At 43.0% G+C, this 15,358-nt stretch overlaps 1 protein-coding gene across 1 annotated transcript in view; it reads left to right on the plus strand.

Moving 5' to 3' along the window:
• Positions 1–15,358, plus strand: part of LOC148036455 (uncharacterized) — a 225,699-nt gene that overhangs the window by 164,197 nt on the left and 46,144 nt on the right. Inside the window, exons 19-22 of the mRNA XM_087678435.1 lie at positions 494–549; positions 5,506–5,593; positions 5,713–5,805; positions 5,886–6,002. Coding sequence (XP_087534561.1) covers positions 494–549; positions 5,506–5,593; positions 5,713–5,805; positions 5,886–6,002 — 354 coding nt within the window. The remainder of the gene's footprint in view (positions 1–493; positions 550–5,505; positions 5,594–5,712; positions 5,806–5,885; positions 6,003–15,358) is intronic.

The following is a 15,358-nucleotide window of genomic DNA, read 5'->3' on the forward strand; positions in this document are numbered from 1 at the left end:
TCCAAGCTACTTCTTCCCATGCTAGTAGGATGTTGAACCAAGGATGGCTGTAGATGCTTTTGTGCAAGGAAGCTGACTAATATGAACTACTATTGACTTGTTCTTCCAAACGCAAATGTTAATGTTGTACTTAATCTTGACCAAGGTAGCATCTATGAAAGCACTTCATTAAATGTGTAAGTTTATGTAAACTGCTAATATTTGGCTTAGGACTTTGTGTTTTTGATGCAAGATTCCTTGAAGGAAACTGTAATACTAGTCTGTCCTGAAATATGTAGCGATTTTCGTTTGATAGTTTTAGCAAGAATGTTTGCTGTATATTTGTCTTTTGAACAACATAATAATTTTGTGAGACAGATTTTTGTTGACATCCCTTGTTTCATTTGAGGGTCAGCATCATCTACAATATGACTGACAATTTTTTAGCATCTGAGGATGAATATCTTTCATCTGTTCAACCATCGGGTAACCATGAAATACTGTTCTTCTGCAGGCTTTGATGAAATCAGGGGACACTGAAAAGATTATTCTTTTTGCAAATGCTTCAAGGTACTAGAAAGATAAACATACTTGTGAGTTAAAGAAATACATTTATGTTAAAAGAAATGAGTCTCATCTCACAATATTATATCCTGATCATAGGAACATTGATAATCACAATAAGTTGATATTTTGGTTGTATAATATGGGTAAAATGAACAGAGCATAGGAGGCAATAAGGGAGCGCTGGACTTGTGGGGAAATGCATATGAATTACTATGAACCACTTCACCTCTTGCAGATGAGCTACCCAGCTTGAAAACTTGGAATGATAAGACACAAGCAAGGTTCAATGAAGAGTTAAAGCCTAGGGTTAGAGTTAGGAATCAGGGTTTTTATTCTCTTGAAGGCTTGTCACATGTGCAATGATTTTCTATCGTTATACATGAAATATGTTCTAGACCTCAACACCCCACCTCCAATGTATCCATAGTAAGACTCCATTGAACATGGTATACATTGGACACACAACTATACAACCACCCCCCTTGATACAAAGTTGTGATAAGGACAGGACCTTGATTATCACATGCTGTTTGTTACAAGTAGGTACAATAATGAACTTAGAGAAGTTGTCCACTTGAGAGACTTGTAGAACCAACGCTTCCTTCTTCCTACATGACAAATAATCTTGTTCATTGCACTCTCCACACTTGTAGTGATCACTTTCATAACGTTAATTCCTCGCACACTTCATCTTGTAACGATCCCTTTGTTTTCTTCTTACAAAGTTTACACTTTGGGGAAATATGGTTACATCAAGTTTTTGATATCAAGAGTCCCATAAGATAATATTGAGACACATTTTAGCAGGTGATTCATGGCTATTGTAGAGATCTTGTCCCTTGCACTAGATGTGCAGAGCATGGGGAGACTCAGAGGCATTGCATATGTGATTGCCCAAGGGTTCAGGAGATCTGGAGGAGAGCATTTAGGATGGTGTTTCATGGCACTGTAGACTCTGATTGCTGTGGGGGACGGTTGCTTGTGTCACAGACAAAGGCCCACACCTTGTGGATATGAGGATGTGCAGGGTTCTCATGCCTATCTAATTCCAGGGAAGCTTGTGAGCAGGATTATCATACCAAATTTTTCATAGACAGTGTGGATTCAAGGGCATTGTCAAAGATGGGAGCTCATAGCTATCATTATTGCTTGGTATATATGGACAGCCAGATGTAGCTAGGCTGTTGATTTTTTGGACATCTCTCCGGGGTCTGGACAGAGATTGTGCATACTCTCCAGAGGAGATGGGAGGGAATACAGGGTCATTTGAAGACTATGAGGAGGAGAGATGCTTTCTCAGGACATGGGATTCTGGCACTTTTTTTCTTTTGCAGACCCACATGGTCTGGCAGTATAGGCCTCCTGACTGCCTGTTTATTCAAGCTTTGGAATAGACCTTCCCTTGTTACATATTACTCAAGCTTTGGAATAGACCTCCCCTTGTTTATTCAAGCTTTGGAATAGGCCTCCCCTTGTTACATAATACTTGATATGGAAGTCCCTTACAAGACTTCTTTGTATTTTTCTTTTTGCTGTGGGATACTTTGTTCTGCGGAGTGTTAAAAGAATGTTTAATTTTCTCGGAGGAAAGACATCAAGAGTTGCACACTCTTTGTTCTTACTTTCCTAATATAAGTCCTGTCATAAGGCAAGACAGTCTAAGAAATAACCAGTATATATAAAATCAAAAGACCATAGAATATGATGATATCACCATTGTGCGGGACATTACTCCCAAAATCATGCTCCCTGGAAAGGGGCTTGGGTTCAGGCAGCAAGGAAGGCCCTAGAATGCTCCATGGTATGACGTTATGCAGCCTGTATCTTGTCCCTGTGGCCCAATAAAGATATATCCTGGTTATGAATCATTGCCTGGGAATAGGTATTTATGATATGCCAAGCAATAAGACTGGCCACAAGAAGGTCCGAACCTCAGAGATGGAGTAAACGTGGAGCATGAAACAGCAGCTTGTGGTGTGACCTCATGTCCAAGATGATAAAATTTATAGTCCGCCACAGCAGGTTGTTGTGTGACCTCATGTCCAAGATGATGAAATTTTATATCGTTGTCATGCGAGCAGTGAATGGGGCAAACCCTAGACACAACCCAATGAGAAGAGACAAGCAACACCAGTAAATGTGTTCTGGTGGTGCTAAGCTCAAATAGATGTAGGTTCTGGCCACAGTACTTTCTCAAGTAACTTCGAGCAATGTATAAATTCAAGGCAACTAACAAAATCTACCCTAAAGATGCACCCAACCACCCAAGAAAACACAATGATCTAAGATTCAAAGAGTACCACTATATCTGATGTGGCAAACAAGAACAAGTTGATTCCTTCAACCTCTTTCACTACTTTGTTGTATTGAAGAGTTCCAAACCTTTCCCAATGAAAGAAGACTACCACACACTAATGGGATATCTCAATCCCATGAACAATCAAAACATCAAGATACCATAATATCAAAGCAAGCAAGGATAGTAAAAGTTGTCTAGAATAGAGAAGCCTTAAGCATCGAGACTTGTATATCAAGTCAGCATCTTTCAAAAAAACTCTTTAATCCACCATAGTGATACATCAAGGCACCCAGACCATTCATTAAGAACATCTCCGCATTAAAACTAGCATGAATGGTAAATATTTATGGTCTTTGGCATGAATGTACGATACCCTACAAACCCTTGTAAGAAAGTATACTAGGTGTGATCAAAAGGATCTTAGGAAACATAAATCTTGCATGAACCAAAGATCATGTGCATCCTCAAAAGTACATATAAAGCTCAATATCTAAACCTCCAATGCCTTAGAGGTCGAAGGATTTGTCTTCAAGTTTGAAATCCCATCTTACATTTTTCTTTCATCTCCCTCCATGTCCCACTAGTGAGAAGCGCCACCTCTAACTTCTAACCACCTTAGCTTATTACCAATTTTCTGTAGTTGAGCGTTGAAGGAGCAAGAGCAAGCAAGAGAGAGAGACACAAGATGTAGGAACTCCAACAATCACAGTATGATTTACGAAAAGCAGGGGGTGGCAGGGGGGTGTGTGTGTGTGTGTGTGTGTGTTGTTGTTTGAGCTCTTGCTAGTTGTGCCCATCGCCCTGAAACTGCTCTCTGCATTCTTGAATTGAGTGGATGATGGAAGACGAACTTGCAAGGTTGGTGTACACAGAAGAGCACTCTTCACAAGGTCAATGGAAAACAGGACTTCCAAGTTCTCCATTCTTTAAGGCTCCCTGTATAAGCTCCTAAATCTTTGACTAGGAGGCTAAATGTTGCATGACCTGCCAGTCCGGCAAGACCTCTTAATTGATGATATGATAAGACCAACCTCAAAAATAAAGAGGTCTGCATTTCAGCCTTATGAAGTAATGACTCTAATAGTAACCAAATTCATGAAACCTTGAAAGCCAGAAAAGTTTTGTTTCATTTTACACAAGTGTTGCGAAATGGAAAAAATATGTAGGGTTTTTAAAAAAAGTGCAAGCTGTTTTTCTTTTACAGCCCACATTTTATCCACATCCTCCTCATGTGCACCATCACCTCCTCCTCCCCTATATGCTCCTCCTTCTCCATTACTTGTTCACGATTTGGAAATCATGAATGCTAATTCTAAATGGGTACATGAAATGGGTTTGACTCCAGGATCTAGATGGAATGACCATTTTCATTTATGGATCTATTTTCTTCCTCTAATATAACTAATATGTGACAACCTTAATTTTTAACTAATATTTTTCAAAACCTCAATATAGCCAACAAAATGAAACCTTGAAACCTCAAAACACAAAACAAAATGAAATGTATTTGGTAACACTAGTAATGATATGCTTGGCTTACCAACTGCTGCCAAAAAGGCCCCAAGGTAATACACCCCAAGCTTGGCTTTGCACAATGAAGAATCCTGCATGCCCCCCTCCAGACTAACTGGGATGCCTTTTGCACATACCAAGAGACATGCTTTAGAGTCTCCAATCACTGTCATGGACATGTCTGACAAGCCTTGTCTTGTGCCAATTTAGTGCATACTGCTAGTCCACCATTGTGCAAATGAGCCATATGAAAAGGACGTCTTTGTTTGCTGTTGAATGTTCCACATGAGCTTCTAGAAAGGCCCAGTAATGTTCTACTCCATCAATGCCAGCTTGTAGTGAGGGTCCACTCATCATCACCCTTCATCAGAATGTGTCTGCCTGCTGGTTGATGTAGGGACCTAAGGAGAGTGCTTCAAAGTCTCCAATTGTTCTTGTGGACAAATCTGAGAGCCCTGTCTTGTGCCAACCAACTGCCAACTACTAGTCTGCCATGTGCAAATGAGCCATAGAAAGAGGATACCTTCCTGGGTCACCAAGTATTCCACATGTGCTTCTAGTGCCAAAGAACTGCCAACTACTGGTCTCTGCCATGTGCAAATGAGCCATACAAAGAGGATACATTCCTGGGTCACCAAGTAACATCAGAATGTGCTTGTGTGCCAGGTGGTGTAGGAGGAGAAACTCACTGAGACCTTCGGGTCTGATAAGGCTATCCTAGTTCACCATTTTGGCTGAGAGCAAACAAAGTGAGTGATATGGCAGGCTATTTCTTTTTAATGATGAGATTGGGTGACAATAGCTGAAATGAGCGCATTTGTCCATGTCTTAAACAACATAAATCTATGCATAAACCAATTGTTTTGATACATTCAACCTGTGGTGTTCATTCTTGGCATTTTTGGAGTAAAGATGGTTTTTTCCTATACCATATTTCTTATTCCATTGACCCATGTTTGCTACAATTACAATATGTATGCTGGTCTATCACAATAATGTCTGTTTGAAGTATCGCAAGTTTGAATCAACTGTTGCAGTCTTAGTACTATCTTCATATGCTTTTATAAGTAATATTTTACACAGTAACCAAGCTTATTTATTTTGGAGAGAAACCAGTGAATGATGGAATGGAATTAAACATTGCGCAGGCAAAAGCAACTGTATGTTCTGGCAGCCAGCTACTTGCAAACGTTAAACTGGCCTAATGATGCAAATATCATGGGGAGAATTGTTCAAGTATGGCTTCTCAGTGTTGTTTAGTTGGCCAGAGCATTTTCTGGTAATGATATAACTGGCTTGACATTTTTGCCCCACATCATAAAGATAATGTTCGCCTCTTTCATTGTCTTTTTCAGATGTATACCAAAGCAGGAGAAATGGAATTGTTAGCATCATTTTATGAAGCCTGTGCAAAGGTTGAGATAGATGGATTTAGAGACTATGAGAAGGTGATATCTTACCATTTGAATATTTCACTGTTTTGATCAGGACTCTAGCTAAAGCCATCTCATTGCATTGTCTTGGGCAGGCTTTAGGAGCGATGAAGGAGGCATGGAAGTTTCTAACAAAGGGAAGAAGCCCTCGTTGTGATGTTAAAATGAGCTCCATGAAGGTGCGCATTGAAGAGGTGGAGCGTTTTGTGCAGGTAAAACTTTCAACTTAACATAGAGGGAAGAAATGCTCCGACAAGTTTCAAATTGTGTGTAAATTTAAATACACTAGTTCATGTCTTCTCCATGCAAAAAGACGCAATAGTTTAAGGGAGAAAAATAAATCCTTGACCTGTAAGATGTTGACGCAGCTAATATACAGAAACTATGTTTGATGCAAGTTGGAACTATCATTCTTGGGTTTATTGATCTACCCCATGAGGTAAAATACAAAGTGTAAAGGACTTTGTGTAGAGTGGCTAACTACATAAATAGAATGGTTATGTAAATAACCAATCTGGTGGGCAACAATGCCAAACCATTTGAGGGGCTAGGTGAAAGGTGCTAGAGTCCAAGATCCGCAAGTAGGCATCTCTCCTCTGCCTCATCCCTCTCTAAGAAAATCCTATAGCCTCTTCCATCTTCCAAGTAGAGTATGGATGATCTCTATCCAAATGCTTGAGAGAGTCTTTGCAGCAAATATGTCCTACAGGTCTATGGCATGGCTACACCTTGCAATCCATGTGTACCAGGAAATAATGCTAGCAATCAGCTCCCATTTGTGACAATGTCCCTAGTCTAGTGCGTCTGTGAGTAGTTTGGAGTGGGAATCATAGTCAAGTGGTGGCCAATGACGAGAAAGGAGTTGCTCTCTTGAAAATTCTCATATATACATGCTAGGCCTCTACATTGTTGAGATGGCAAGCTAAACATGTGCAAAAATTGATGATGCAACGCTTGGATAGATGGGTCCGTATATCTACACTTAGCATATTGGTGGTCATTATGATCTTCACATGGCCACTTACTTATCACTTATTATATTTGGTTTGTTACACCTACCTATAGTTGGCATAGTTATAATGCTAGTTGATTAGTATAGCTAGTAACGCACTCTTTGACTTTATAGGTCACTTTTTTTAAATATTGTATCTTATTTATACTTTGTATTCATTGTATTGTGTGAGGGAGAAAGAAGAAAAACTAACAAGAAAACATTTTGGCCTCCATCTCTTTTCTTGCGTTCTTGAGTGAGCTTTCTCTTGTGCGTATTGTGTGTGTTTGACGTAGTAGCTCAAGCAAGTCTCCCCACCACGCGATTTGTGACATGGTATCAGAGTAGTATCACTGACAGAAGTTGGTTTTGAAGGCTGAAGTAAAGGATTCAAGTAAGCAAGCAATCGGTAAGAAGCTGTCACATTCTCTCTCTCTTTCTCTTGGATAGTACATATGGAGACACCGGAAGTAGGGCATAGCAAAAATCTCAAATTGTTATGAGATTTGGTGTGTAAGCAGAATGATGTATATTGTATTCGCTATCCCACTGTGTTTTTGGCCATTCTGGGCCCCATTTTAGCTCCGTAGGGTTGCAGACATCAGTTTCAAGGCATAGTGTAATTTCAGTTGTGTCGGCCGTTCTTTGGTGTATAGGTTACAAATTTCAAATCTGTAGGTTTTGAGGTGTTTGTCAAGAAGTAAACACAAGGTTTATTTGTAAATAGATTGTAGATTGTATGTATTATTGAGTAGTTTGTGAAAAAGGCTATCCGGTTTATTGTTATGGACATCTTGTAAAGGGTTGTAGAAGTTTTGCTTGCTGTTTGGTACTCACTTGTGTCATAATGACTGAGAATAGTGGAAATGCTGTTGTTGAGAAGCTAGATAACAAAAACTATCCATCATGGAAGTTTCATGTGGCAAACTTCCTTATTGGAAAAGGCCTCTTTGAGTTTGTTTCAAGTGAAGAAAAGGAACTAGAGCTAAGTGATCTTGCAACTACAGAAGAATTAAAGGCATGGAAAGAATGGAATGTAAAAAACGAAAGGGTAATGTATTGGCTATGTATATAACACTATGCTAGGGCATATAAAAAATGAAAAAAGTTTGCATGCAGCTTGGACAACCTTCGAGAATATGTTTAGTAAATACAATGACACGGAAGATTTAACTCGTACTTAAGTTGAATACTTTGAAGAAAGGAAAGATATCTATAAATGAGTATGTTTTGAAGGTGAGGAGTATTGCAAATGCCTTGGCAACTATTAATGCAATGTTTGATTACGATGATTTGGTTTTATCTACTTTTGATAGTCTTAATAGTGAGAAGGCCTGGAAATTGTTTGTTACTGCTGAGCTAAAATTGCATTAGTCTAACTTAAACAGTCTCAAAACATGCTTAATTAATGAAGAAATCTTTTTATTTTAAAAAGAAAAGCAATTTTAGAGAGTTATTGTGTTGCGCATACCGAATTCTAATTTTGGTGCCCCAAATTGTTAGGTTTGACTTACACCTATGCTCACAGAGGAGTGTCAGTGATCCTTTGTAGGACATTGGGGCACCTTTTACTCTCCTTATGAGAGGTTTCCCCCCCCAAATTTATTCTCTTTTATTTTATGTACTTGTGTTACAAAATTGGGTACTTGTCATGTTTTACAACTTTCGGGTGTGAACACACTCTAGCGACCCTAAGGTTTAAGGGTTGTACGTTGTACTTGCATCACACACACTTCAAATTATTGCATTGGGTGTTGTGCATATACTCTCTTCACTATGAATTGTATTCTCAGTTGAGCTTGAGCTTCAATCTTTGTGCATTCTCCACCTCTCACATTTGGTATGAGAGTTGGCCCTTAGCTCAGCTCAACCAGTGGCTACCATCTCTAGTTGAGCTCCTCAGCCATTGTCCATCAGCTCGTAGCTCCTACTCCCTTTGCAGAGCTGCTGCCGGCACCAGCAGCTCTAGCTCATCAGCCAATCTACCTCGCCTCACTCACCTACACTTCCAACGCCTAGCCCCTCAGCCTGTGCCAGCCCTCTATTTGTGCCGCCAGTCTAGGCAGCGCTGCCTATCTGCCACTGCTCCCTACACCCCATTTTGGAGGCACCACCAACGCTGTAGGCACCTGCCCTTCCTCTGCTCTGTGCCACATAAGCAAGTGCCCTGCAGTTTCTCCACCTCCTGTCGTATGAGCAATGCGCCACCAGTGGCGGTCGCCATAGGCCCACCAGTACTCGCCAAATCCACCAGCTGTGCTCCCCACTCTAGCTTGACCTCTAGTTGCTTAATTGAAGGTAAAATAAAATTCTCTCATTTTCTAATTCAGGTTTCATTTACTGGAAAGAGCTTGTGTCCAAGCAGCATCTCTCTTCTCTTGCAAGTGTCTGGGACACATTTCTTATAGAGATTTTGTGCGTTTTGAATAAAAAATTTGGGGCTTTGTTGTCAGCTCAATCATTGGAACACGACATCAGTGACAGTCTGAAATAGAATGAATTTGTATATTTAGGGACAAGAAAAATTTTGGGGCTTTTGCAATTTTTGTGTTGATGAGCATTGTTTATGCTTTGGACAGTGTGCACTTTAGACAATTTTTGACAAAATGTGATTAGATTTGCTAATCACAGCAAAGTGCTTGCTGTAATTTGTGAAAATTCTGAGATTTCGAAATTAGTCTAGCTTGAAGTATTGCTCTTGTGCTTCTTGATCAGTGACATTTACCATGGCTAATCACGAAGGTGATGTATTTACTTACGTACCCAAGGAGGATAGGTTGGATGGCAAGAACTATTCTATGGTCTTTTATGATGAAAAATGTGTTGATTGCAAAGAATCTTTGGGATTATGTCAATGGTGAAGAAGTAAGGCCTGGACTTATGGCTCCTGCTACACCTCCTCCAAGAGGATGTGGACAAAGGGAAACTCAACCTGCTCAGCCTATTTAGCTTGCTCTAGCTCAGCCACTTTCCTAGAGATCAACAACACAAAAGGCATGGGACACATGGGATGCTTAGGCATTGTCGTTGATTGCATTGGCAATTCAATGGTCTATCATCCCCTGCATTCGGTCTGCAACTTCTTCACAAGAAGCATGGTTGATCCTTGAGCAGATGCTTGCTGGAAAAAATGAGACATGCATCTTTTTTTTTAAGAAAGAGCTTGAGACTGTGGAGATGGATGAAGGTGATTCTATGCAAGATTATCTCAATAAAATTCAAGACTTTATGAATGTAGATGAGTATTACTCAAATGCGTAGTTGATATCTACTACTTTGAATTCATTGCTGCTGTTAAACGAGCAGTGATCGAAAAAAAGCCTCACTCACTACTCGATAATGAGACATTAAGGAGTAATGGTAGGAAATGGACTTTGTTGACAAACAACTCAAAACAAAAACTTTTTATGTTTTACGAACACTACAAAACCCACATACGAATCCAAACCGACCAACAATGCCTCTTGTAGCTCTAAAAAGACATCGAAGATAGACACTAGGTAGAGTATACATAAACATTCAAACATGAAATCTTAAGTCCAGAAACAAATAATCACTTCATACCTCTTTAATATTCGATACACAACGCGTCATCTTAGCAGCATCTAAAACTCTCACAAGGTTCGACAAACTCTCACAAAAAACCATACTCGTGTATGGGACCCTCCTTTCTCTCCCATTAGAGAACAAGTTGCATATCTAACGATATATCCCCCCTCCATGGCTTCTTACTCCCATCCCCCCCAGACCGCCTTGAGAGGCTTGTATACATGATTACTTGTGACTTTCATCAGCTCCAATAAGTCTATTGAGCATGAGCACTCCGTCGTAATCAGTTTTTCTGAGTAATATAATCAGCCACATTTCACTTGGGAAACAAAAAAGAGATCCTGCCTTCCAAAGGAGGTAAAGGTCGCTGGATTTCTCTTGGGGATACAAACGGCTAGGTGAAGTCTTGTTGGAGCGGTTGGACAGGTTTTATGTGGGAGAGTGGGGATGCTCTCATAGAGGCCAGATTGGGCAGTTTGCGGGCACTACGTTGTTTGATCATTGCTCGGTTCTCCTGACACTTGATCCTCTAGCATCTGCCCTTGACGCACGATCCTATCGGATCCCGAACTCGATCTATAGGAGAGAGGAGGTGGCAAGACAGATTGAGCAGATTGGACTATGGAGCGGGGCAGAAGGAACCGGATCGTAGAGGAGGTTGTAGAGGTCCTAGCCGAGTCGAGCAGTATCTGCCAAGAGGCAGCCATACAGGTCAGGCAACAAAGCTGGGAGGAGGAGAGAGCACTTTGGCGGGACCTTGCAGCCATGTAGAGATTATTACAGGAGGTACTAGGGGATCCCACCCCCATGCACAAGAGGTGTGCGCGCGAGCATTCATTGCTTGCATTGAGGGGAGGTGCTCGGAGTTCTCTTTCCGCACCTCAGCAGTTTTTTGGGCGCGGAAAGGGGACACAATTTGCAGGGAGTTTTTCCAGGTGCACCAGCCTCGCACCTCAAGAGAACAGATACGCAGCCTTCGAGATCAGTATGGGAGGACTCGTTCTAGCCCAAATGAGGTGATGGAGATTGCCACCGACTACTACAGGCACCTGTTCTAGCAGGAGACAGCCTCAGCCAAAGGACAACGATGTAGACAACAGGTCTGGGATAACATCCCGTCCCTTGTCACAGAGGAAATGGGATGCTCCCTCCTAGCCCCCTTCACAGAGAAGGAACTAGAGGAGGCCTTCCATACACAGGACGGGCAGAAATTCCCGAGAGACAATGGCCTATCTAAGGGTTTCTTCACTACCTATTGGGAGGTGGTGAAGGACCCTCCACTGATGGCATTCCAGGAGATTTTTCACTTCAAGACGACAGATGCTAGGGAGTCTCTCGACAGGCCTTATCAGTTTTCTCCCCAAAGGGGGAGACCGGTTGGAGCTTTCCTAGTGGAGAGCGATCACCTTATTTGTTGGGTATTTGACTCACGCTTCACTTACGCCTACGCTCATATGGGAGTGTCGGTGATCAGTAGGACACTGGGGCACTTTTTACTCTCGGTAGGAGAGGTTTTTCCCCCCAAACTTATGGTCTTATTGTCGTATGTACTTATGTGCTTATGTTACACACTTATGGGCACTTAGTGTGTGTCGGGTGTGAACACCCCCTACAACCCTAAGGTTTAAGGATTGTACTTTGTACTTTTCTGGTTACACTCTTTCAGTCTATTCTCTTGGTGTCGTGCTTCACTCTGTCTCTCACTCTCACACTGTCTACTGAATCTCAGCTGCACCTCGATCCGTCCATCTCACATTTGGCTCGCTAGCACCGCCTGTGGTATCCAAGCGCAGCCTGTCTGTGGCCGCCTGCCTGTGGCACGCCACCTGTCTCTGCGCCTGTCCGTCTGCCAGCGCGCAAGTTCAGACGTCGCCTCCCGCTCGTCAGTCGCCAGCACGGTCAGTCGACAGCTTCCCGCTCGTCAGTCGCCAGCCTCCTCGCCGTCAGACGCCAGGGCTCCACATCATCAGACGTCAGGGCTCGACGTCGTCAAACGCCAGGGCTACCCGTTTCCTGCGCCGCCTGCCCGCTACACGTCAGCACTGTCGCCTACGTCTGACCAGCAACCAGCAGTCCGCCCACACCGTCTGACCAGCACGTCAGCCTGCTCCACGTCAGGTACATTTTAAACAAAAATTTTTAATTTTAGCCCAGAACAAAGTTCTGGAAGAGGAGGTTCATACGCAGCAGGCACAGCACAGGATACATGCGATAAATTTGATGCAAATTTCTGGACTGGATCATTAGAAATTTTGGGGCTTTTGTGTATTTTGAGGACAGTTGCATATGAACTGCTGATACAGTCACAAAAAGACTGTTTTGACAAACATTTTGGCAAAAATTTTGGGGATTTTGATATAACAGTGTTGCTGAGCACTGTGTGCACCTTGGGAAGCGTGCATTAAAAGACAGTTTTTTATAGCGTACGCCCTTGCACATTAATTGCAGAAGTGTGTTTGCTGCAATTTCTGAAAATTTGCAGATTTCCAGTCCATACTGCTTTAACATTGCTCATTTTGTCTTTGGAAATTTGTCATCATGGCAAATCAGGGAGGTGATGTCTTTACGTATGTATCCAAGGAAGACAGATTGGACGGAAACAATTATTTGCTATGGTCATTCATGATGAAGAATGTATTAGTGGTCAAGAATTTATGGGATTATGTCAGTGGAGAGGAAACTCGACTGGGAGTTGTAGCTCCCGTTACTCCTCCTCCCCATGGCGCACGTGGACAACGGGGACCTTAGCCCGCTCCACCTCAGCCACTTTCTCCAAGAACTGCAGCTTAAAAAGCTTGGGATACATGTGATGCACAGGCCTTGTCGCTGATTGCTCTGGCAGTTCAGCGGTCCATCATCCCTCACATTCGTTCGGCATCTTCTTCACGAGACGCATGGTTGACTTTGGAGCATATGTTTGCAGGAAAGAATGAGACTCGGATCTCTTTCTTGAAGAAAGAGTTGGAAACTTTGAAGATGCATGAGGGTGATTATATGCAGGATCACTTAAATAAGATTCAGGACTTGAGAGAGCAGCTCATGAATGTAGATGAGTATTTTTCGGATGCACAGTTGATATCCACCACCTTGAATTCCTTACCTCCTTCGTACTTGTCTTTTCATACTGCATTGAATCTCACCATGAGGATTGCTGAGCACCCACTCACTTTTATTCAGCTGGTTAGTTTGCTTCTAGAGGAGGAGCAAACAAGAAAAAATAGTGGTATGGATGCTATAGTCTCTGAGCAGGCTTTTGTGGCAAGACAGAAAGGCAAAAACAGCAAGGTGAAAAATGCTCCACAGAGTTCTCGCACTTCGGGCACATTGCAGAATCAGACACAAGGGGGGACGCAAGCTAAAAAAGGAAAATGTCACGATTGTAACCCGGCCACTATATCATTGAGTACAGGAAGCGTATTGCCAAAGAGAAGAAGGAGTCAGGAATGTCTGTTTCTACTACTCCTTCCACTGCTAGTGAGTCCGCGTCCTTTGTTGTGGACAGGGACTATTGTTTTTACACTTGCAGTTATGACATCTCTTGGGCCGATAGAGCACTTAGCTCTACAGAGGATGCTGACACTTGGTTCTTTGACAGTGGTGCTTCTAGGCATATTACATCTCGCAGAGATTTGTTTGCTTTAGTTAGTGCACCTCCCGTTGGGAAATCAGTACAGTGTGCCAATAATGCATCATACCCTGTTCGTGGTATTGGGGAGATTCAGCTCACAGCCATTGATGGCTCTATTCTCCGCCTGGTGGCCCTTGTGCTTGTCCAAAGAGCCATCGCTAAGGTACTTGGTCTTGTAGACCCACTTGACACCAATCACCTTCTTATGAGAGGGACGAGGCACAAGGTACCAAGTGCCATTCCTCTCGATAGCCTCCAGCTCGGCTTCCATAGCTTTCCACCAATGGTCTGACTCCAAAGCCTCCTTCACGGAGGTGGGCTCTCGATCCTGCATAACACGGGTCATCAAACAATAGTTAGAGCAAACAAGCTCCGTAGTATGTGCCTCGTGCCTCCGTGACCTCCGCGGTCCATCATGCGGTTCCCACTCCTCAGGGACCCCCTCGATCCCTGAATCTCGGAGTGTGTCACGGGCCTGACCAGGAGGAGGCCGGATCTCTCGTCGCTCGCCATCTGCTGAAGACTCTGGAAGATCCACCGGTGGTAGCGCCTCCAGGGAGGCCGGTGGAAGAGTAGCCTTTGTGTCTGACGAAGAATCATCATCAAGAGACTCAGGCTCCAAAGGAACTGCCCAACTCTCCCCTGGATCTCCAAGTACGGGGTGCTCCTCACCCCCTGCTGTGGCCGGACCTTCCACAAACCGCACATCTCGGCTCGTGTAGACATCCCGCTTCACAGGATCATACAGGGGATAACCTAGCCAACGAACACCTGCCTTCGGGAAGCCGCTTCAAATTTGTCACACTGAGTCTTGGGGATGTGCACATATGCGTCACACCCAAAAACCCTGAAATAAGAAACATCAGGCATAGTCCCAAAGTAAGCCTCAAAAGGTGTCATCCCGTCAACGGCCGAAGTGGGGGATTGATTTAGGATGTGGATTGTTGTAGCCACAACCTCGGTCCACAGAAACTGAGGTGTGTGTCTCGGTGCTCCATCATGGTGCGTGCCATCTCGATCACACTTCGGTTCTTCCGTTCAAGGATGCCATTTTCTTGAGGAGTGTTGGTATTAGCAAACTCCTAGTGAATGCCTCTATCTGCACAAAAACGAGCAAACTCATTAGAAACAAATTCACCACCCTTGTCGGATCGCAAGGTCTTCAATTGCCGACCCGACCGGTTCTCCTCAAAGACAAGCCAATCCTTGAAGTGGGAGAAAGCCTCTGACTTCAGCTGCAAGAAATAGGCCCAAGTCATCCTGTTGGAGTCATCTACGATCAACATGAAGTACGAGCTCCCCTTCAAGGAGTCGTTCCTCATAGGGCCACAAAGATCCGTAGATACAAGCTCCATCGGGTGAAGTAGACCGCCGCAAAGCTTTGTTGGGAATCTCATCCC

This window comes from Lygodium microphyllum, chromosome 5 (genome assembly GCF_053477565.2).
Source record: "Lygodium microphyllum isolate KBCC chromosome 5, Lygodium_microphyllum_v1.1.10, whole genome shotgun sequence".
Taxonomy (NCBI): domain Eukaryota; kingdom Viridiplantae; phylum Streptophyta; class Polypodiopsida; order Schizaeales; family Lygodiaceae; genus Lygodium; species Lygodium microphyllum.